General features: G+C 39.1%; 1 protein-coding gene across 13 annotated transcripts in view; it reads right to left on the bottom strand.

Moving 5' to 3' along the window:
* The window catches only part of CSNK1G1 (casein kinase 1 gamma 1), a 188,168-nt gene that overhangs the window by 17,436 nt on the left and 147,290 nt on the right, over positions 1–23,442 (bottom strand). For 5 of the 13 annotated variants that reach the window (XR_005525838.1, XM_039219050.1, XM_039219025.1 and 2 more), the window contains exons 7-11: positions 21,624–21,709; positions 19,527–19,611; positions 19,123–19,271; positions 17,942–18,049; positions 6,232–6,342 (exon numbers count right to left, since the gene is read on the bottom strand). Coding sequence is in view for 10 of the 13 variants with exons in the window: in XM_039219050.1 (XP_039074981.1) it covers positions 6,232–6,342; positions 17,942–18,049; positions 19,123–19,271; positions 19,527–19,611; positions 21,624–21,709 (539 nt within the window). In the remaining 3 variants the exon portion in view is untranslated. Of the gene's footprint in view, positions 1–6,231; positions 6,343–7,191; positions 7,335–7,738; positions 7,792–15,811; positions 15,869–17,158; positions 17,452–17,941; positions 18,050–19,122; positions 19,272–19,526; positions 19,612–21,623; positions 21,710–23,442 lie in introns of those variants that run through there. The other 8 variants (XR_005525841.1, XM_039219067.1, XR_005525840.1 and 5 more) reach the window with 7 other exon arrangements.

Below are 23,442 nucleotides of genomic sequence, written 5' to 3'. Positions count from 1 at the left end.
AAAAAAAAAAAAAAAAAAAAAAAAAAAAAAAAAAAAAAAAAAAAAAAAAAAAAGAATTGCATGCTCTTATGACTGAGGCAGCCAGGCACCCCTTTCATTATACTTTATACTATAATTCTAACTAGATCAATTCTTAGTTTTACATTATGACTATTAAAAACTATTTATAGCTATACCATGGAGTAAATACCATGGTTCTTTACCTCCCTGTATAATTTCTTATTTTCCTTGGAGTTATCTTTTAAAATTCATTTATTTATTTATTTTTGAGAGATAGAGTGTGAGTGGGGGAGAGGCAGAGAGTGAGGGAGACACAGAATCTGAAGCTGTCAGCACAGAATCCGATGCAGGGGTCAAACTCACACAGACTGCGAGATCATGACCTAAGCTGGAGTTGGAAGCTTAACCGACTGAGCCACCCAGGCACCCCTAGAATTTATTTTTACTTACGTTTTTGTGTATTAGTTGTAATCACTAATTCTAACCAAAACTCTCTGTCATGTATCTACCCAGATGCTTTTAAGACATTGTGACTAACTGTATACTAGTCATTTAATCATCTTGGTAAAATTGCTCTCAAGGCCTCCTGACCACCTCTCTTTGGGACAAGCTACCCTCTTGCACTGTGCACTGCTGTCTTCCTGGGATCTCCTAACTTTAATCATTGAACCGGGGAGTCCCTTTGCTTCTTTCATGTGTCAGATCTTGTTTCCTGGATCCCATATATTTCTCTTTCTTCGTTTATTCACTCATTTTCACAGTGCACAACCTTCTCAGCTTCATAAGAAAGGGTACATGGGAAGTTAAATTTTTAAGAGCAAAAACTTTAGAAAACACCTTTATTCTATATTCCAACCAGACTGATAGTTCGGCTGAGTATAGAATTCCACATTCAAAATAATTTTCCCTCAGAATTTTGAAAGCATTGCTCACTGCCTTCTAGCTTTCAGAACTGCTTTTTCAGACATTTGAAGCTATACGAATTCCTGATAGTTTCTTTGAATGTTGACTGTTTCTCTTTCTGGAAGCTCAGAGGATCTTCTCTTTGTCCTCACTGTTCTGAAATATCACAATGATGTCCCTTGGTGTGGTTCTATCATCCATTATGCTGGGCACTCAGCAGGCCTTTCTGATCCGGAAACATGTCTTTATGAGTTCTGGGGAATTATTTTGTTAATGATTTCCTCTACTCCATTTTCTCTGTTCTCTCTCTGGAACTCCCATTACTAAAAAACTGGACCTCCTAAACTTTAAATCTTATATTGTTTTCTACTATTTTATTTTTTTTAAATTAATCTGGAAGTTTATTTTTTTATTTTTTATTTATTTTCATGGCTTTTATTTATTTCTGAGAGAGAGAGAGAGACAGTATGAGGAGAGGAGGGTCAGAGAGAGAGGGAGACACAGAATCCGAAACAGGCTCCAGGCTCTGAGCTGGCTGGCAGCACAGGGCCCGATGTGGGGCTCGAACCCACGAACTGTGAGATCATGACCTGAACCAAAGCCAGACGTTTAACCAACTGAGCCACCCAGGCGCCCCTCTACTATTTTATTTTTTAAAAATCATTTTACCTTCTAAATCTTTTAACTGAAGTATAGTTGATATATATTAGTTTCAGGTGTATAACACAGTGTTTGACAATTATCTATATTATAAAATGCTCACCACATAAGTGTATGCCCTCTGTCACCATATAGTTATTGTATGATTTAAAAAAATGTTTTTATATCTCTGTGCCCAATGTGGGACTCAAGCTTATGACCCTGATATCAAGAGCTGCATGCTCTACTGACTGAGCCAGCCAGGTACCCTCAAAATTATTACATTATTGGCTATATTCCCTGTGCTGTATTTTTCATCCTATGACTTATTTATTTTCTAATGGGAAGTCTGTACCCTTTTATTTATTTTTAATTTAAATCCAAGTTAGCTAACATACAGTGTAATAATGATTTCACAAATAGGATTTAAGGGGCACCTAGGTGGCTCAGTCGGATGAGCAACCATCTTCGGCTCAGGTCATGATCTCACCGTTCGTGAGTTCAAGCCCAGTGTCAGGCTCTTTGCTGACAGCTCAGAGTCTGGAGTTTGCTTCCCATTCTGTGTCTCCCTCTGTCTCTGCCCCTCCCCTGCTCATTCTCTCTCTCTCAAAAATAAATAAACATAAAAAAAATTTTTTTAAAAACCAAATAGGGTTTAGTGATTCATCACTACAAATAATACCTGGTGCTCATCCTAACAAGTGCCCTCTTTAATGCCTATCACTCAGTTAGCCCATCCCCTACCCAACATTCTGCCAGCAACCCTCAGTTTGTTTTCTGTATTTAAGAGTCTCTTATGGTTTGTCTCCCTCTGTTTTTATCTCATTTTTGCTTCCCTTCCCCTATGTTCATGTTTTGTTTCTTAAATTCCACATGAGTGAAATCATATATTTGTCTTTCTCTGACTGACTTATTTTGCTTAGCACTCTAGTTCTAACCACAGCTCCAAATAGTAAGATTTCAATCTTTTAGATTGCCAAGTAATGTTCCATTATATATATATACATCACATCTTTATCCATTTATCCATCGATGGACATTTGAGCTCTTTTCATACTTGGGATATTGTTGATAGCGCTGCTATAAACATTGGGGTGCATGTGCCCTTTTGAATCAGCATTTTTGTATCCTCTGGATAAATACCTAATAGTGCAACTGCTGAGTCGTAAGGTAATTCTATTTTTAATTTTTTGAGGAACCTCCATACTGTTTTCCAAGGTGACTGCACCAGTTTGCATTCCCACCAGCAGTGCTAAAGTCATTCCTCTTTCTCTGCATCCTCACCAACATCTGTTGTTGCCTAAATTGTTAACCTCAGTCATTGTGACAGGTGTGAAGTGGTATCTCATTGTGATTCTGAGTTCTATTTCCCTGATGATGAGTGATGTTGAGCATCTTTTCATGTGTCTGTTAGCCATCTGGATGTCTTCTTTCAGAAGTGTCTTTTCATGTCTTTTGCCCATTTCTTCACTGGATTATTTTTTTGGGTGTTGAGTTTGGAAGTTTGTACCTCTTAATCCTCTTCACCTCTTTAGCTTCCCCTCTGGCAACTATTAATTTGTTCTCATATTTATAAGTCTGTTTCTTGTTTGTCTTGTTTTTTTTTTTATTCCACAGATGAGTGAAATCATATGGTATTTGTCTTCCTCTGTCTGACATATTGCACTTGACACAAAAGCCTCTAGGTCCACCCATGTTGTCATGAATGGCAAGATTTCATTATTTTTTATGGCTGAGTAATACTGTAATACATGTGTCTGTGTGTGGGTGTGTGTACACATGCATCCATGTGTACCAAATCTTCTTTATCCATTCATCTATCAATAGACACTTGGGGCTGCTTCTATACCTATGTAGTGTAAATAATGCTCCAATAAACACAGAGGTGCATGTATCTTTCTCGATGAGTGTTTTCATTTTCTTTGGACAAATGTCCAGAAGCAGAATTACTGGGTTGCATGGTAGTTCTTTTTTTTTTTTTTAGAAATGTTTTCTATCATTTTAGCCTCCCTCTTTTTTCTGGGGGGCTTCTTTATATCTTAATCTTCCAAACTCTTCAGTTTTAAGTTTTTAAATTTTTATTATGTTTTTAATTTTCTTTTTTTTTTAAAATTTTTTAATGTTTTGTTTATTTCTAGGAGAGAGAGAGAGAGAGACAGTGTGAGCAGGGGAGGGTCAGAGAAAGAGGGAGTCACAGACTCTGAAACAGGCTCCAGGCTCTGAGCTGGCAGTCAGCACAGAGCCCGACGCGGGGCTCGAACCCACGAACTGCGAGATCATGACCTAAGAGAAAGTCGGACGCTTAACCGGCTAAGCCACCCAGGTGCCCCATATGTTTTTAATTTTCAAGAGCGCATGCTCTCTCTCTCTCTCTTTTTTGGTTTGCTCTTAGAATGTTCCTTTTTAAAAGAGCATCCTATCCTTGCTTCATAGTTGCAATATCTTCTGTCTCTGGGGATATACATTTTTTTAATGTTTTATTTATTTCTGAGAGAGAGAGAGAGAGAGAGAGAGAGACAGCGTGAACAGGGGAGGGTGAGAGAGAGAGGGAGACACAGAATCTGAAGCAGGTTCCAGGCTCTGAGCTAGCTGTCAGCACAGAGCCCAACGTGGGGCTCGAACCCACGAACCATGAGATCATACCCTGAGCCAAAGTCGGACGCTTACCTGACTGAGCCACCCAGGTGCCCCTGGGGATATTAATAAGATTTTTTTTGTTGTTGTTAGCAATGTTGTTTGCTTTGGTCCCTATTTTACTAAAGGCTTTCCTCAGAAGTCTGATAATCCTCGATCTTCCGCTCATATTTAAAAGTGAAAGACTGTAGCGGTATGTGGGTGGCTCAGTTGGTTAAGCATCCCTCTCTTGATTTTGGCTCAGGTCATGACCTCATGGTCACTGAGTTCGAGCTCTGCATGGGCATCATGCTGGCAGTATGGAGCCTGTTTGGGATTCAATCTCTCTCTCTCCCTCCCTCTCTGTCCCTCCCCTGCTTGCTCTCTCTCAAAGTAAAAAAACAAAAAACCAAAAACTTAAAAACAATGATAAAAGTGGGAGGCTGCAAAGAGTACAGTCCTTTGCAGTACTTTTAAGTATTTAAGTATAGATCACACATTCATTTAGTGTCCCTTTTCTTCAGGATAGCACCCCTCCCCCCAAATGTGCTTCATATCCTCTTATCCACAGACCCTCTATTTTGCCCTTACCAAAGAATAAGTCTTTGGTTTTTGCTGGGATGGGGGAGAGCATCTAGAGATCTCTGGTTTCCTAGAAAACAGACTTTTCACCACTCTTCTTCATTTTAGCACAGGCCCCTCCATATCAACCTCCCTGTATAGAAGGCCAACTTCTGAGTCCTTTGGGGATTACCCAGTGAAAACAGGCTCTATTGGCTCAGCATTCACTTTTCTTGGGACTCTTCAGTCATTGAGTAATTGACCATCTACTTTCCAGCATCTAACACTTTGTTGCTGTTACCTCCATCCTTGTATGGATTCACGTCATTCAAACAAAAAAAATACCTCGGGGCGCCTAGTGGCTCATTCGGTTAAGCGTCTGACTTCGGCTCAGGTCATGATCTCACGGTTTGTGAGTTCGAGCCCCGCGTTGGGTTCTGTGACGACTAGCTCAGAGCCTGAAGCCTGTCTTCCGATTCTGTGTCTCCCTCTCTCTCTGACCCTCCCGTACTCACACTGTCTCTCGCTCTCTCAAAAATAAATTAAAAAAAAAAAAAGAAAAAATATCCCTTTATCATTCTTTTAGTGCTGTTTTAGGAGGAGGTAGGAGTAGGTCTGTGTACTCAATCCTTCATTTTTACCTAGATGTTCCTGTGTGTTTTTTTTTTTTTTTACAGAACCACAGCTATCTCCTGACTTCCTGTGAATAACATAATCTTCAGTGAATCACTTCATGTGAAAAGCATACGTGAGACAATGAAGTCTATCAAGATGCATTTCTACATACAGAGGGCCTGTTTCTCACTTTATAAGATTTGGTATCTCGGAGTTCACTTTTGTGTCCCAAATGGTGGTGTCACTTAACAGTATGACAGACATATTGAGGTTAAGATTATTACAACAGTAACATATAAGAGACACAAGATACTCTTATGTATTAGAGACAAAAGAGCTTCAAAATAGTCCAAATGAAATCAGAAATAATTCTCCAAGACTACACTTATTCCAGAAAGAAAAAAGAAACAGTCCAGCTTCTTGGGTATCCACTCAAAAATGGTTGACCTGGACCAATTAACATTCTAATGTATGTGCTAAGGCACGTATCATCATGGAGTGAGCTACATATGCAGTCCTCTATCTGAAAAATATTTACTTTATATATTTCAAGTCTTTAAAATTCACATACTTGACCCTAACATACTTCTACCTTGATACTATTTTTTATAGTTTATCATGAGTTGTATCCAGGTTGTAGGATTAGTTTATCCAGAAATCAGTATCAGAAACCATGCGGATGTTTCTTAGTCAATGACAACAACCAACAATGATCTCATCAAGTGATTCTTACAAGTCCACTTAGGCAGAAAATTAGCACACAGATATTCAGTTAACCATAGAAACACCTCAACCCTGCAGTAAGCTTCCTTTTTAAAGGAACCAAAGTTTCAGAGGCAAGTCAACATTCCACCAGCCAAGCTGAGAAGGCCAGGAAAAGGCAATAAAGGCAGTAAGTACCTGCACTGATCCCCCATGGCGGTCTGCAGCCAAGTGAGACGTCAGGTACGAGGTATTGGTCTGCCGGCTGGGCTGGATTTCCCACTCTCCTCGGCGCTCTGACGATGCAGTCTGCTCAGGCATTAGGAAGCATGAGAGCAAGATATGGAAGGACAGGTGAAGCAACAGCAAGCAATAACAAAATCAAGTACATTAGTGTCCCTGAAGGTTTTGTTTTCGTTTTGGATTTTAAACTAACAACCGCTGCAAAGCACTGGAAAAAAGTTAGCTTGGCTACATTCACTGCAGCCCAATGAGCCAACACATGACATTCTACAGCACATCATCCTCACCCAGACACAGAAAAACAATAATCACCAAAAGGGCGGGTGGGGTGGGAATGGGGTAACCACCAAAAGCTCGAATCATTTTTAGCTTCCATATTAGTAAAATTTCAGTAGCCACTAAGCAGACCAAATTCAGAATGTTAAGACTAATGGACAAAGGAATAATCATACTTACAAATCATTTCATTGATTAAAGATCTACCTAAATAGACAGTAGTCAATACGGAAAATTCCTAGCATTAGGAATCAAGATAATATGGCTTTTAGGGAGCCTACCACTCTCAACATAAACCTCCACAAGACTTTCAAATAGGATAAAATGAACAGTGGCAGTGGCTGGAATATACTTTCTTATCTAAGAGAATGAAAAAAGTCTCTCCTCAAAATAGGTTCACAGGTCAAGAAATGAAAAGATGGGGGGCGGGTAAGGCTATAATGTTTTCCTGCTTCCTCTAGCTAATGGCCTCTACTCTGGAATTAGAAATAGTTTTAGATAGGACTACTATGAATTATTTTCTTCTAGAAAGCAAAAGGCAGATCTTTCCCCAGCAAAAGGAGGGCTTTTAATCCAAAACCTCTTTGGGTTCTGCTTTCAGTTTTGCTGTCATTCAGTCTCTCTTCATTCCTTCTTTACCTGTTTTTTAGATCTCATACTATTCTGATCTTGCTCATTTGTGATTTTTGTTCTGAAGAATCTGTTTAGGTGCCTCTTCCCCTGTACCAGATGGCTGAGGAGGTGTTAACATCATGATGCTCAGCTGTAACAGTCCTAAGGCTCTACAAAATGAAAAATGAGGAGTTGGAGAGGCAGCAATGAGGGATTGGTAAATCAAATTTTAATTGCTGCTGATATAAACAGCAGCAGGGGTTGGGATGTGATATTGCTGCTCTGCACGAAAACCAGCAAGGATGCAATAAATCTTAGAAATGTTCACAGCTATCAATGTTGTGTTTTATATTAAAAAAAAAAGGAAAAGGGAAGAAGTGGTGGTTTGAGACTCATACTTACTCTCCCTCTTCTGTATCTCATTGACAAGAGTTGTTTAAAGCTCATGTGTAAGTCACTAAAAAAGCCTTTTTCATTAAAAAACAACAACAACAACAACAATCCCAAGCCTCGTATACCAGCTACAACTTACTCATCTTTATTAATGTAACATGAAGGCACATGGGTAACAGCACTGTAAAGGGTCCAGGCCATGTTTTCTGACATTCCTCAGGGAATGAGCATATTCTGTAAGGAGGCAGCTTGTATTAACTTGCTTGCTATATTCTCTAACAAAAGAGGGGTTTGGTTCTACACCTCTAGTCACATTTGAGAATCAAAAGTACCCAAAATACCTGACCCTCCAACTATTTCTGCCAATAGAAGTTCAGATGTTTCATTTTTCAAAATAAGACTGTGGTTTATAACATAATCTTAGTTTTTATAAATTTATTGACAGTATCCGTATTCTCAGAGTACTTAATCTTGTATCTTCTTACCACTAGAGATTTGAGAATAAATTGGGTTTAAACATTTTTTTAAATTTTTTATGTAATCTCTACACTTCATGTGGGGCTCGAACTCAAAACCCGAAGATCAAGAGTTACATGCTCTACCAAATGAGCCAGCCAGGTGCCCCAAGAATGAATCTGTTCTAATATTATAAGTAATATCAGTAACTATTTTGTATTAGTGATAGCTTCTTTAGTTCTCTCTAGAACTTTGTTTTTTGTGATATTTAAGTAGAGTATTTAAGCTCCTACACTATTATGAAGAACTGTCAGTTCTCAAAAACTTTAAATGTTTAAACAATATCCAGACATTTATAAGCCTTTGGTGTTGTTTTGAGTTTCATGATAAAATATTTAATGTGATTACTTTTTTCATGAATGCTCTGTTTTGCACCTGTTTTTAGGGCAGATAAAACTGAATAAAAATGGCAAGAAGTGTGCCTATAACACTCATATGCTTTTAAGCTTAACAAAACCTGGGCAGCTGATCAACTACTATTTCCATTTTTACTGAAACACATATCAGAAGTCTGGTTTGATGCTACTGTCTGATTCATAGGACTGTGTACCTATTCACTTTCATTCTAGCTAAATGCATCATTTGTTCAAAAAATTAACATTTGTGTCTAGATTTTAAAAATAGCAAGATATTTTCCAAAGGCCTAAAGTCATACTCCATCTCCATGATTAAAGCAATGTGTTATCTCTTAGAAAGAGAAAAACAATGTGAACAATTCCAGGCTGCTTCATAAATGCTCCCACTGTGCTGAACGAAGAAGAGGACCCTGCACCAGACTGCTGCCCTCCAATGACTTCTAGATCCACTGAAAGCAACAAAACCAAGACGCACATGTGAACCAGGGGTTGTTGGTTCATCACTTTGGGAATTACTTTTTATCATAATACTAAACTCTATGGCTATTCCCACTAGAATTTAAGGGCTTGTACTGGTATACACAAGTTGATACAGGAGAAAGGGTCATTTGCTAGTTTTAGAAAGCAACTGAGTGCCCAGGAACCAGATCAAACTGAGGAATGTCAACAACTACAGTGTTCTGTTCGTGTACCTCCCAGGTATTCTAGGCAATGCTGTGTACATGCGATTAGGGTTGGGAAGAATCAGCACAGTCTTACTAAGCAAACCTGTAGAGGAGATGGGCGTGTGAACGCTTCACTCTCAAAGACCACTCATGCACACATGTCTATCTAACAGACAATCAGAAGCTTTGATGGACAAAAGAATCACTCAGCAAGCTCAGTCTCTCTGCATTACTTGAAAGGCAAAGGTCCACATGGAGTGTGTAAATCCCCAAAGGCAGAAGCAGGAATCTCAAGCAGAAGGAATTCCTTGGAGGAATGCTTTAAAATCTTCTGTTGGGATTGCATTACCTGTGTGGAAATGCTTGGTTTACTATCCAGTAGGTGAACATGGAAATAAGAAAGTGGCGACCCAGGATAGCATAAATCAAAGACAAAGCTAACAAAAGGGGGGATCCTGGTATAAAAATCAAAACCACCACCTGTGCTTTAGGGCAGAGGAAATGGATCTCTCCCAGCAGTCATCTGGTACGGATTAATGCACACAGTGGGGAGAACGACACTAACAAAGAGCACAGGAAAATGCAATCTGAAAACACCTCAGACACAATCTATGGCTTGAAAATTCTTTCCAATACTTATTGGAGATAAAGCTCCTGCTCTGAAGCAAAAGCCAGGCAAATATTTTTCTCCTGTTGCAGCAAATAAATCCTTGAATCCCATTGTTTATATACAACTATATAGTTATTCTGAAAAATTAATTTTGATTACATTTGTAAAGAACTTTCTCCATTTCACTTTATGGCTCCCAAAGTACTTTACAAGGTGCCACCTAAACAGAACATTTTGGCCTCCCATGTCAGTCTTCCAGGCCTCATTATAAAATTGTAATCTTAAACTTTAATTAGCAAGAATAGAGACTGAGTAGTACCAAAAAGTTAGCAATTAATACACTAGATTACACTGTCTTACCACACTTGTAAGGTTAAAAAAAATTGTTTTTAAGTAGCAGGGGTAAGATGTAAGAAGAAAAAATGGGGCAGGAAGCAGGTCAAGAAATTTTTCTTGAGCATATTAGACCTTAGATATGAAATTTTTAAAAGGTGGCATAGTTATTGAAGTGTACAGTTCAACAAAATTAAAAAACTCTCTTCTGTTAAGCTCATGAAATAGAACCAGATTTCTATGCCAGACAAGGATGAGTCCATGCAACCTGCCCTGTGTGTAGACAATTCCTTCCCATATTCTACAAAACTTGATAGCGAAGATCAGAGATGTTTGAAAATCACTGATAACCTGGGAGGGATTATTACCAAGTTCAATAAATGTAGGCCCATAGAGACAGTAGTGTCAATTCTGCGAAGCTCTGAGAAAAATCATGGAACCATTCTAGAGGTCTGAAACACTCTGCTCAAACCCTGCCCCATTCTTATTCAAAAGGGTAGAAGCCGCCCCTCAATCCCTATCCAGCCACAATGAGGGAAGGATGACTTATCTAGGTAGGACTGCTCATAACATAACACAAGATGTCTGCTGAAATACAAAATATTGAAGATTAGATGAAGAAAACTTTTATAATTTTTAAGTAGGCTCCACATCCAATGTGGGGGTTTGAACTTGTGACTCTCAGATCAAGAGTCACGTGCTCCATCGACTGAGCTAGCCAGGAACTGCTGCACAAAGAGAACTTCTAATATGTAATAGGGAATTAGGGCAGAGGTGAGCAGCAGCAACTAGGTGACAGAACAGAAGAAGGTAAGAAAAGGACTGGATTTCAGTTTCCTTTACACTTCCTTGTTACAATGTCTCCCTTTGGATAAAGGTCTCAGGAATGAGGAGGGACAGCCCCATTCTGCACAGAGCTCTATGCTGGAGGGTGACAGGATGAGTGTGGAATCTTTATACCTGAGTTCCTGCTAGACAGCAGGCAGCAAGTTAGGAAATTACACACAAGTCAGAGGGCCGTAAATTCTCTCTGAGCACACTCATCTGCCCCTTCAACTGACAAACTTCGAACCTTGCTGAAAACCAAATAGTACTATGTCAAAGGAAGGGAATGGAGAATTAATCAACTTTTGTTTTTTCTAAAGCTACTGGACTTTCAAAAGAATCTATAAAGATATTCGTTTTAGGAATATCTCTGACCATCTTGGCTACTTAGCAATCTGACTTAATCTCTCCTCTGGAAAAGCGATGCTTATCACAAGCTTCTTCCAGTAAGCACCACAGCGCTAAACCAAAACATACTTTTCTAAAGCTTTACGTTCCTTTAATCTAATCTCCTGGAGTTGAGATACAAACAAACAAATGTGAACTATTCTTTTTTTTTTAAAGATTTTACTTTTAAGTAATCTCTAAACCCAACGTGGGGCTTGAACTCACAACCCCCAACATCAAGAGTTGCATGCTCCAGCAACTGAGTCAACGAGGTGCCCCTGAACCACTTTTACTGGGGGCACATCTTCAAAACTCAACATGATTCAACCCTTTTAAGTTTTATTGTTCATTTCTGGTGTGTTTATAAGGTACTGAGTTAGTTTAAATATGGTTCTTCTAGAAGGATGATAGACTTTTCTGACATTTGATTCATATTTTTCTGCCTAGCCAAACTTGAGAATTTGTAAATGAACAGTTCACCTAGTAGAAAATTACAAAAAAATAAATTATTTCCCTTAAACATATATTGCACATATAAAAATGAGTAAGTACTATTTAATATTATGGTAGGATACCATGTCTGGTAGAGTTTAATAGTTCTTGATGGCCAATGTGACTCTTTCCAGCTTCAAAACAGATCTCCCTAACCTTCTAGGTCAAATACCCCTTCTTCATATGCCCATAGAAAACCTACGTAACTATCAAAATTGCTGAACCATGGGTAGTATGTGTGTAGGATTTACTTCAGTAAGGACTGCCACAGGCTTAGACTTAGAAAGAGCAGGAAGCATACTGCTGTATGCACATCCTAGTCAATGCAATATTCTATATTTAGCACACTGAGCAAACACACTGAATAAAACCTTCAACAGTGAAATATACTGCACTCCAATATTAGACCTCTGGAAAACCAGCAGGACTTACTTCTTGATCACATTTGATCAGAGAACGCAAAGAGAAGCTTTGCCAGGTAGAAAGAGGCAGAACTATTTTTCAACCCCTTTCTAATGGATGGTAATGTAGAGTTCTTTAGAGGAGAACTACAGCCATGGCAAGATTTACCATATTTGGATTTGGGAAAGGACAAACACCAAGGGAAAAATGACAGAAAAACAAACCCATTGGTATCTTTCTAAATTGATCTAACTTTTATCAGTATTTATTCTATACAAACTCATGATTTAGTTATAGTTCTCAAGCTGGGTAAAATTTACATTAAAACAATGTTCTTAAGCATCTGATATTAACATAGTTGTAAAAGACAGATTTAATATATACAGGCGAGTTTAAATGAAGTTCTTTGGGAACCGTATTTAGGATCTATTACTGCATCTAGGAACCAAACAGTACTCAATTCAATATACCTACAATTTAGAATAGCAAAGCATATTTTCTCTGAAAATTCTCATTGGAATGGAGAAGAACGAAGGCAACTGCCTTAACTTAACTTTGCAGCAAGAGTCTATTTTTTTTTTTTTTTTTTAACATCCTTCCCCTTCAATAGACAATCTAGCCCTACTCTGTCTGCCAAAGGAGGCAAAGTGGCTCTTTGTGGAAACAGAAAACAAGTAGAAAGAAGAGCTTACAATTTATTTTTCATGGAAGGTTAAATAAAAAATCTCTATTTTAAACAAATATCTGACTTCATCTACACTCATTTGACAGATTCATTCATTCATTCACTCATTCATTGAAACACTACTGCAGACACTGTTTTAGGTGTTAGGGAAAAAGCAGTGAACAAAACAACAAAAATCTTTACCCTTACTTATAGGCTTACATCCGAGAAAGCTGAGGCCCCCCCAAAAGTTAAATGTCCTAGAGTCAAAGCCTTAGGCGAAGCTAAAATCGAGTTCTGAGCTCCCCTTCTTTCTCCTACTCTAAGTATGGGACTAAAGCCTGTTAATCCCTAGTCTCACTCCTCCACCACAACTGAAGAGCACATTTACCCAGAATGAGACTTGGTTAGCACTATAATCAATGTCATCTCCATGCTCTGACTTTGAAATTTGTCACCATTTTTTTTTGTTTGTTTGTTTTTTGGAGACCCCTCCTCTGTCTGCTGGCTATCTTCAGCTGGTATATGCTACTAGTATTTAAAAGTCAAGATGCCTAGGGGTGCCTGGATAGTTCAGTAGGTTGAGCATCTGTGACTATTGATTCCGCTCAGGTCATGGGATCAAGCCCCAGGTCAGCTCCTCGCTGGGTGTGGAGCCTGCTTAAGATTCTCTCTTTACTCCTCCTTTGCACACGCGCTTGCCCTCTCTTTCAAAACCAAAACAAAACATGACAAAAACTCAAGATGCCTAAATTCAAACTCCAAAGAAGTTTCTCCCCCCAAATTTCCCATTTCTAGTAATTGTACCACCTACCTCCTAATTATTCAAGGCTTCAAAATCTCAGCAACTGCTCTGATTCATCCTTCTCCCTCAATCTTGACAGGTGTGTGGGCTACCAATTCTGACAGGTCATACCCTTGTATCACTTTTTCAGTTCTATTTCACTTTCACTGCTAGAGTCCATCTAGGCCCCCTTCACCTCTGAAATGTATGTACTGTGTTCTTAATTGTCTCTAGGCTGGCTGCCAAGCTATTATTACCTTCTATGCCAAAAAATTTCTAAAGCCAAGTTTTGATCGTATCACCCCTTTGTTCACAAACTTTTAGTACCTACCTATTCCCTATTGAAACTAAGTATCAACTCTCTAGCCCATCATTCCAGTAACTTCATCAAATGGCTCCAAGATATTTTCCTAGCCTTGTCTCCTTTAATCACACCATATATTTTAGCAAAATGAACTAGATAACTTGTTGCTCATATTTTCTTTTTGTGTGGAATGCCTCTTTCATATCCAAGTTACTCTTCCAAGAGCACTTCAAATGCAGCTTCTTTCATAAAACTCTGTCATGTTCAAACTAGATGAAATGTCTCCTTCTGACTGCTGATGATGGTAATTTGAAAACTGGGGGTGCTTCTCTGTTCTGTTACGTTTATCTGGCTTCCTGGCTGATCTGTTTGGCAGTTCTTTGAGGACAAAGACTCCCTACTTATCCTGGTATCCCCAGGACACACTTTCACAGAGAAGATTCTCAGCTAGACTGATTTAGTCAAAGTTGCTAAGAAAAAGCTAACTGCCCCTAAAGTGAGGTTAATACTGGTCAGTATTTCTTAAAGAGAGAGTTTATTTTCTCCTTTTGCTGATTTAAAAACTTGAAAAATATCAATCTAAAAAAGAACACACTTCTTTCAGTTCTTAGAGTAATGTAAAGGACATATTTGGCTACGGTTTCTCTTAAAAAACAACAAAAAAACCCACTCCAAAACATAAGAAAACAACCCTAAAGATGGAACAAAGGCAATGAGACACAGACTAAGACACAGTATAAAGGTAGAATAGATACTAGAAATACATTTACCCACAGGGCACAGTGCAGAAAGAATTCAACCCAGCAAGGATTCAGAATCCTGCTAGGAGAGAGGTATAAAATTTGCATTAATGTGGGGAATTTCAATCCCTTAGCAACCATGGGATACTAAAAACCCTAAAAGAAAAAAGAAATCAGAGAGAATTTCAAGATTCAAGTCTTCAAAAAGAAGCTTATTATTGCACTGCAGATAAGATTTCCTAATTACATACACAAGTTTAATGATTCTTCACTTAAAAGTACACTGAGGCGGGGCGCCTGGGTGGCTTAGTCGGTTAAGCATCCGACTTTCACTTAGGTCATGATCTCGCGGTTCGTGGGTTCGAGCCCCGCCTTGGGCTCTGTGCTGACTGCCAGCTCAGAGCCTGGAGCCTGTTTCAGTCTGTGACTCCCTCTCTCTCTGACCCTCCCCTGCTCACGCTGTCTCTCTCTCTCTCACTCCTAGAAATAAATTTTAAAAAATTAAAAAAAAAAAAGTACACTTGAGGGGCACCTGGGTGGCTCAGCCAGTTAAGTGTCTGCCTCTTGATTTCAGCTCAGATCATGATTCCAGGGCTGTAGGAATGAGTTTGGCCTAGGGCCCCCGTGTTTGGCATGGAGCCTGCTTGGGATTCTTTCTCTCTCCCCCCCACCCCCCAACTCCTTTATCTGTCTTTCTCTGTCTCTGTCTCTCTCCCTTCCTTGGCCCCTCCCCTGCTTGCTCTCTCTCAAAATAAATAAATATAAAACATTTTAAAAAGTACACTGAAAATCAATGTATTTTTACTCAGATAATAGCTTTCACTAAATTCTTCATCCTGAATCCAAGTTTTTGACATCTCTTTCCCCATACTTTTAAAATTCATTCAAAATAGCAGCATTAAGAATTCACTGAAGCAGAAAAGACAAGGGAAACTAAAGGAAATACCTATTTTAATTTGAAATATTCTGAAAACATGAGTACTTGGGCAGATATGCTGATTAGAAGGACTTCACTACTAATTTTTTTCTTTCCATATGTTTTCTACTTAAGTACATTTTTCATTATAGGATAATGTAACTTTATCATAGAATAGTCTGTAATAATATTACCTAGAATAGTATCTGTTTCTTCTAATATGTCAGCATTATTTCCTCCCACTGAGTTTTTCATTTTTCCTTTCCCTGAGGGGAAATCATGCTGTATTTCTAATTTTGTACTCTGATTTCCTCAACCTACAAATCATAAACATTTATAGGTTGCTACAAGTTTTCCTAAATATTATTTAAGTGGCTACATAATATTCCACTGAATAAATGCACTACAATTTACCTTATTATAACCCAGTTTTTTTGCTAAAAGATTTCAGCTGGATCCATAACCACTGCCTTATAATTAGATAAGCGGATCATTTCTAAAACTTTTGTTTCAAATGACACTGTGACAATTTTATGCACATAACTTACTCTATATTGTGGGTTGTTTTATTATAATGGATTCCAGTAATTGACTCTGGATTTGCAAAGTCCAGAGCCATGTCTGAGAGTGTCAGTTTAAGAGTGCACTTAGCTACATTTTTAACAAGAGAGGTAGAAGAGAACAATTGCAGAAGTCAACACTATTCTGTTGTCAATCAGAAGCCAGTCAAATTGTAATTCCTGGCCAGCTACTTTGATTAAAGCATATAACTATGAACCCAATTAGTGTGTGTGATTTGCTAAAGCCCATCTTTTTGCCTGTCTACTCTTTTAGCTACTAAATATGTAGATTTTCCTTTATACTTTTTTCTTACCAAGCCAAATATTTTGCTAAGAGTATGTACTTATTGGTGAGTCTCTCCAGATTTGTGTACGTACTTTCTTTTTAGAAAAAATATTTTTAAGTTTTATTTATTTAAGTAATCTCTACACCCAACGTGGGGCTCAAACTCACAACCCTGAGACCAAGAGTTACACACTCTTCCAACTGAGCCAGCCAGATGTCCCCTATGTACATGTACTTCTATATGCTACTTTTAGCCTATGTACTTTCATATGTGCATCTGAGATAAGCATTTTTGCATTATATTATAAAAATGTCTGTGAATATTGAAAAGTGAGGTAAGGGTAATGAGCTAATTTGAGAGTTGATAATGAATGAATATGTGTGTGTGTTTGTTTATTATCCTTTGTTTATTTGTCTACTAGGGTTCTCAGTTTTCTCTTAGCAACATACAGCTGACCCTTGAACAACACAACCATGAGGGTTAGGGGCACTGACCACCGTGATGTTGCAAATCCCCATATAACTTCTGACTCCCCTAAAACTTAATTGACTGTTGACCTCAGAGGCCTTCCCAACAACATAAATATTTGATAATGTTTGATATTGATAAATGTATGATAAACACATACTTTGTATGTTATACATATTATATTCTGTATTCTAAAATAAAGCTTGAGAAAAGAAAATGTTATTAGAAAATCATAAGGAAGAGAAAATACATTTACAATACTATACTATATTTATTTTTTTTTAATCTGCATATAAGAAGGCCCACACAGTTCAAACTTATGCTGTTCAGGGGTCAATTGTATATGATATAAAGATGAAAGTCGTCATATTTCCTTCCCAATCAATGACCTCTGTCTTTAAATGTTGTCAAATTTGCTGGTTTTTGTGTGTTTGCCTCCTCTGTCTTTAGGCTTGAGAGAAGCCTCTCACATAGGCCACTAGTTTCTCAAACCATGAACACTGAAGGACGGATGGCATGGCCTCCTCTGCAGTGGCCTAATGTAAAGCTGAGTCTTCACTTCACTTGGCCAGCTCTAGAATTAACCTGGGGACAGGAGCAGAGGTGGGACAGAGGTGCCAGTTTATGCCCAGCTCAGCTAGAGGTCCAAATTACCCACTCTTCTGAATCAGAGAAAGAACAAAAGCAAAATAAAACAAAACAACCAAAACCCACCCTAGTGCCAGTGAGAGCACCACACTGGACTGCAGATGAGACCCCAGATGGGCTATCCTGTTCCTCCTGTGTGTTCAGCATGTCTTTTGGGCCTGTGGCAGACTTGCCGCCTTCAGCCAACAGACTTAGACAAGCCCAAATTCTCTTGAGTGGATACTTCATATCAGGCACCTGACCACACCTCAGTGCCGCTGCAGAGCACCAAGGGATGCTGGAATGCCACCCCACACCCCTGAGAAACGGCAAGTCCTTTGTATTTAATTTCAGTATATATACTTAAGCAGAGAAGCTGAAGAATTTTGACTTTAATATTACCCACCAAGAAGCAGAATGTCTGAAACAAGGAAGGTCCAGCACATACCTGATTTCGCAGAGGCTGTTGCTGTGATGGCCGATCCCTGTGTGTGTGGCTTTCTCGAGTTATTGCAGATGCACCAGAATCTACATGAACTGACCCTACGGGAGTAGGCTGGAAAAATATAACAAAAAGTGAAATGGAAAACAGGTCCAACTTAATGCCCCTGCAAAGGAGAGCATCACTGCAATTCTAACAAAACAGCAGTGATTATTATTTTCAGCATCCATGGGCAGTTTCAAGTCTTCTTCTTACTTTGCTTATCTGCAAAAGGGAGGCCAGTTGGTCCTCAATAGCTCATTAGAGAGTAGCTTACCTTGGAAAATAAGAAAAACATCCTACAGTGAAATGGTAGCATGCTCTCAGGTACTGTGAACTCCTGGCCAGAACTAATTCAAAAGTTTCTCATGGTAGGCGCCTGGGTGGCTCAGTCCACTAAGCATCCAACTCCTGGAAAATGACTCAGGTCATGATCTCATGGTTTATGAGTTCAAGCCCCGAGTTGGGCTCCATGCTGACAGTTCGGGGCCTGCTTTGGATTTTCTCTCCCTCTCTCTCTGCCCCTTCCGTTTATGCTCTCTCTCTCTCAAATAAATCAATTAAAAAAATAACATGAACAGGAGTGCCTGGATGGCTCAGTCAGTTAAGCCTCCAACTTTGGCTCAGGTCATGACCTGGTAGTTTGTGAGCTTGAGCCCCATGTCAGGCTCTGTGTTGACAGCTCAGAGCCCGGAGCCTGTTTCAGATTCTGTGTCTTCCTCTCTCTCTGCCCATCCCCCTCTCATACTCAAAAACAAATAAATATTTAAAAAAATTTTTAAATAAGGTGAATAATTAAAAAAAAAAAAGATTTCTTATGGTATTGGGGTCCACTTCTACCGAAGCAGGACCAGCTTATGTAGCACCTACTTCTGGATCATTCAAATGAAAGTTGTTCTTAAGAACTGGCTTAAGTTCTGGTATCTTAGGCCATACTGGTCATAATCTTAAAAACATATAAAGGAGTTGCTCCTACTTTCTAACTCTGGTAATTGCAATCTACCTATGGCATCACCCTGAAAAGGCTGGCATATATAAAGTCTACAGTGAAAGGCATGTTTTTTCCTACAGATTTAAGCAGAAAGTCTGGCAAGTCAAGTGGTAAGGTAGCACTGGTCTGAGGTGATAAGGTAAAACAGGGTACTTACAATAGGCCTCCCGACCCAATCGTAGGCATAGTCAAAGGTGTAGCCTTTCCTTTCAAAGAGGTCTGTGAAGAGGGTCCGTAAGTACTCATAGTCAGGTTTTTCAAAGAAGTCTAATCGCCTGACATAGCGCAGGTACGTTGCCATCTCTTCTGTAGGAAAGAGGTGAAAGGCCATGCTCACGAGCTGAATGCTTCCCATGGCGAGAAGCTCTGGGCCAAGCCAGGAATGTGTGTGTTTTCTGTATGACCCATATGAAAGTGATAAAACCTGTCTTGGGTCTAAATGACAATAAAAGGAAATATGAATTTTCTAGATAGCACCCTTATCTAGAAACACCAAGTCATTGTCTCTACCTAGTTCAAAGCTTCCGTCACACTGGCTGGAATGTCCTTCTAGCATCCTACCTGGGAAGTTTTCACAGAGAGCTTCAATGGGAGTATTCCTTTTGGTGTCACCAATTTTTTGATATCTCTCTTTTAATGTATCAGCCTGTAGAGCAAAGAGAGAAAGTTATTTGGAAAGAGGTGCCAAGTATGGGAGGTCCAGTATATCTGTTTAACTCAAGATTGCTCAATCTTCTTTCTAATAAATAAGAAATGTAACAGAGATGATGTATTTAACATCTGCTCTGTTCTGGAAGGTTTTATTTGCAAATATATTTAGTAGTCTCAGATAAATACCATCAAATGTAATGAGATGAGTGGTTAGGAGAAGAAAATAAAAATATCATACAACAGTTACTTTCAAAACTGCAGAAGCTTAGGAATCTCCCATGACCACTGGGGTTCAAAAGTGATTCAGCCTTCTCCCTCTTAGATCAGTTCTATTATAAGAAAAAAAATACTGCTAATCTAAGTGAGGGTAGACAGACAGATGGCTCCACAGAATATTTACTGAGAAGCTGAATAGAAGAAGAAAAAAAAAAAAGAAGAAGTAGTAAAAAAAAATGTCTTTCCACAATGTGTTTCCAGAGGGAAAAGTGTTACCTATGATAGAGGCATGGCTAACAGGCAGGTGTCATTTATGTCAGTGGCTCAAAGCAGCCAAGTCTGGTTTGCTCAGGATTATAGACAGAAGGCTCCTGGAGCTTGAACCAACAGTGTAGTCTCAAGGGATTCTTGTGAGGCTCTCCCTAGCTTGCTGTGCCCAGCTTTAGGCAATAGTGTTCTGCAGTAAGATGGAGAGGGGAGCTTTGGTGGCTCAGTTGGTTGAGTGTCTGACTCCTGATTTTGGCTCAGGTCATGATCCCAAGGTTGTGGGATTGAGCCCTGATTGTATCTCTCTCTCCCTCTGCCTCTCTCCCCTGCTTACATGCATGCACTCTTTCTAAAATTAAAAAAATTAAATTAAATAAAGTAAGTTGGACAAATTTTAGATCTATAACTGACACTAAAATGATTCATGGACTGTGAGAGAGTTTCAATTAATACACAAATGCATTGCTTGGCTGCTTGGCTATGTAATGAGCAAAGAGAATATGATACTTTATCTGACAGTTATCCATACCAATGAAAAGATATATATGACTAGGAGAAGACTGGGAGATGTTAGGAGAAGAATTTAAGGGGAAAGAAATAAAATCTTCCCAAAGGGAAGATGCAGAAGCTTTACTTTTCAGGATAACGGTCTAGAAAGCACAGCAAATGAATCATTCTGCCCTTCTGGAGGGAGCAAGGGAGGGGGCCACGGGGTGTACAAGTACCTAAATCTAGTGATTAAGCTTCTTTCCATACTAACATGTTGAAATAAATCACAACTCAAAAATATATCTCACATTTAACTATCTAAAATGGGACTTCACATGGGTTAGAAGCTCACTATTTCCTAGTCTAACCAGCCAGAGGCAGAGAATAATTACAGTGGTTATAGTTATTATCAGCAGTTAACTCTGACACAAATGCAGTACACTGATACCTACCTAAGGAAGGCTATTTAAACTACACGTTTCATAAGGAATGACTATTGTCTGCATAGGCATTTACTGAATAAAACACATGAACAACAATGTTAAACCTGGATTTTTGTTTTAGTTCAGGTGGATCCTTAGCCTAGATAGGATGAATAAATATTTTCCAGTTCTCCTTAGGGGCACACCCAGCCCTGCTGGCCTTGCTGGTAAAATGTGTAGCAGCTGCTGTCATCAATTTGTTCCAGAAATTCCCCAGCACACTGGGAACACTCTTCCTGCTACATAATGGTAGTGGAGGAGGAAAGTGACACAGAAAAGCCGCGCTGCCAAGGCTGGGAGGGAACAAGGGAAGAGACTGTGGGAAAACCCCAAAATAAGGAAGAAGGATTCCGAAGGGGAAGAAGGCAAATGTGAGCAAAGCAGAGCTCCCAAAGCCCAGGGGAGCATCTAGTACAGACAAGGTAATCTGCTTCTCATCTCTGCAGCCAGCCCATCTTCCCAACTGTGCTTCTTTCGGACGTTAAGTCAGCAACCCCTTCATTAACAACTGAGTATTGAAACAAAGCCCTCCACTGAGCACTTTCAAGGATACCTTGAGTCCTTGCCAGGGTAGGCTGCCTCGAAGGAAATACATGAACATATGGCCTAGGGCTTCCAAATCATCCCGCCGGCTTTGCTCTAAAAGGGAAGACAGATCACACATTATGTTTGCAGTTATTAAAGCAGAAAGGGGTTCAAAACCAAGTAATCCCTTCAGAAACCCTTCTGTTCTGGAAAGGCGCTGCTTACTAATTCTTTGTATATCTAAACCAGGGATAGTATTTCAGATCAAAACCAAAAAACACTGTGTACTTCCTTTGCCTAGAGCTGTCACTGGCAAGTAAATATCAAGTGAAAAGAGCAAATCCTAAACTAAAACCAAATCCAAATCACTGAATGGTGAGTAAACCACCCCTCGGTCATTGCTGTCACCTCCCTGAAAGAAAGAGAATTTATATGAAATGTTATTTCCAGTATATGGGCTATAGTTACCCTTTGGGTTACCGTCATGGAAAGTGAGATTAAGCAGCTGAAACTTTTAAACAGTCCATCCTGATGGCTAGGTCTGCAAAGACACAAGTTGTGGAATGCCTAGCATACATATCTAGTGTTTTTAATTCATCATAAAAATGAACACTTAAAATTAAGTTTGACATAAACAAACATCCATGTATAATCTCTCGGCTCTATTCCATTTGTACCATGTTCCATAGCTACCTTGAGAAATATTTAAAATTAGGGGCACCTAAGTGGCTCAGTCGGTTAGGCATCCGACTTTAGCTCAGGTCATGATCTCATGGTTCATGGGTTTGAGCCCTGAATCGGGCCGTGCTGACATCTCAGACCCTGGAGCCTACTTCAGATTCTGTCTGTCTGTCTGTCTCTGTGTTCCCCTCCTGCTCGCACTCTGTGTCTCTCTCTCAAAAATAATTTTTTCAAAATTTAAAGAAACATTTAAAACTTAACACTAAGGTGCCCTATATGGAAAAATAAAACAGGATCCCTGCATTCTGGGAGCTTATCATGTAAAACAAATTGCTAGGTTTTCTTTTCTTTCAACTGGGAAGACTAAAATAGTAAAGAACTGAAATTAGTTAAAAAAATTATAACTTCATCTCAAAAAACATCCTTATATGTACTTGGGTTGTCACACTGAACATGTGTACATGTAGTACATGCCTCTATTCCTAACTTGCCAGTTATGGCTCATCCTAGACATCTTATGTGCTTATTTCTCAGAATCAATTTGAGGGCTTTATCAAGAGAAGATAGACAGACAAGACTAAGGGACTACTCTAAACTTGATTGTGCTTTCTTTGTGCAGAAAGTAAAACTTGAGGGAAGCAGGGAGAGCTACTCAGCTCAAAATGCAGAAGTACAACATGTTTAATGGCTGCCTCCAATTATGGGAACTGTGCGTGACAAAGAGTGAACAGCACTCTACAGGGTGGATCAGGAAAGAAAAGGCAACTTTCTAAACTGGAAAGAAAACGGTTTTTGGCAAGGTGGTCACTAATGGGAAAAAGAGGCATCTGACAAGAGACATAAATGACATAAAATTGAGTCGATGCATATCAACTGAAATAATCTTTAAAAGAAGGAAATAAAACAGCAAGACCAAGAGAAGCTTTTGTCTACACGGCTTGCTTGGGATTTGCAACCAAATTGTATACATAATTGAACGCAAAAAGCTGTTAGACTGGAAGAGTTTGTTAACAGGCTTTAAAGACATACAAATAAAAAAAAAGAACAAGCAGGGTGAGTTGAGGCCTCTCAAAAAGCAGGGCAGATAAAGAAACCACACCCTGCAGTTTCTCACACTGTATCACACCTACTCATTGCCTTTCCATTTTTATATCCACTTCCTTTAA

The sequence above is a fragment of the Hyaena hyaena genome, unplaced genomic scaffold, assembly GCF_003009895.1.
Source record: "Hyaena hyaena isolate Hyena2069 unplaced genomic scaffold, ASM300989v1 scaffold_15, whole genome shotgun sequence".
NCBI lineage: Eukaryota > Metazoa > Chordata > Mammalia > Carnivora > Hyaenidae > Hyaena > Hyaena hyaena.
Note: the sequence above shows the minus strand (reverse complement) of the source record. Positions and strands in the feature narration are given on the sequence as shown.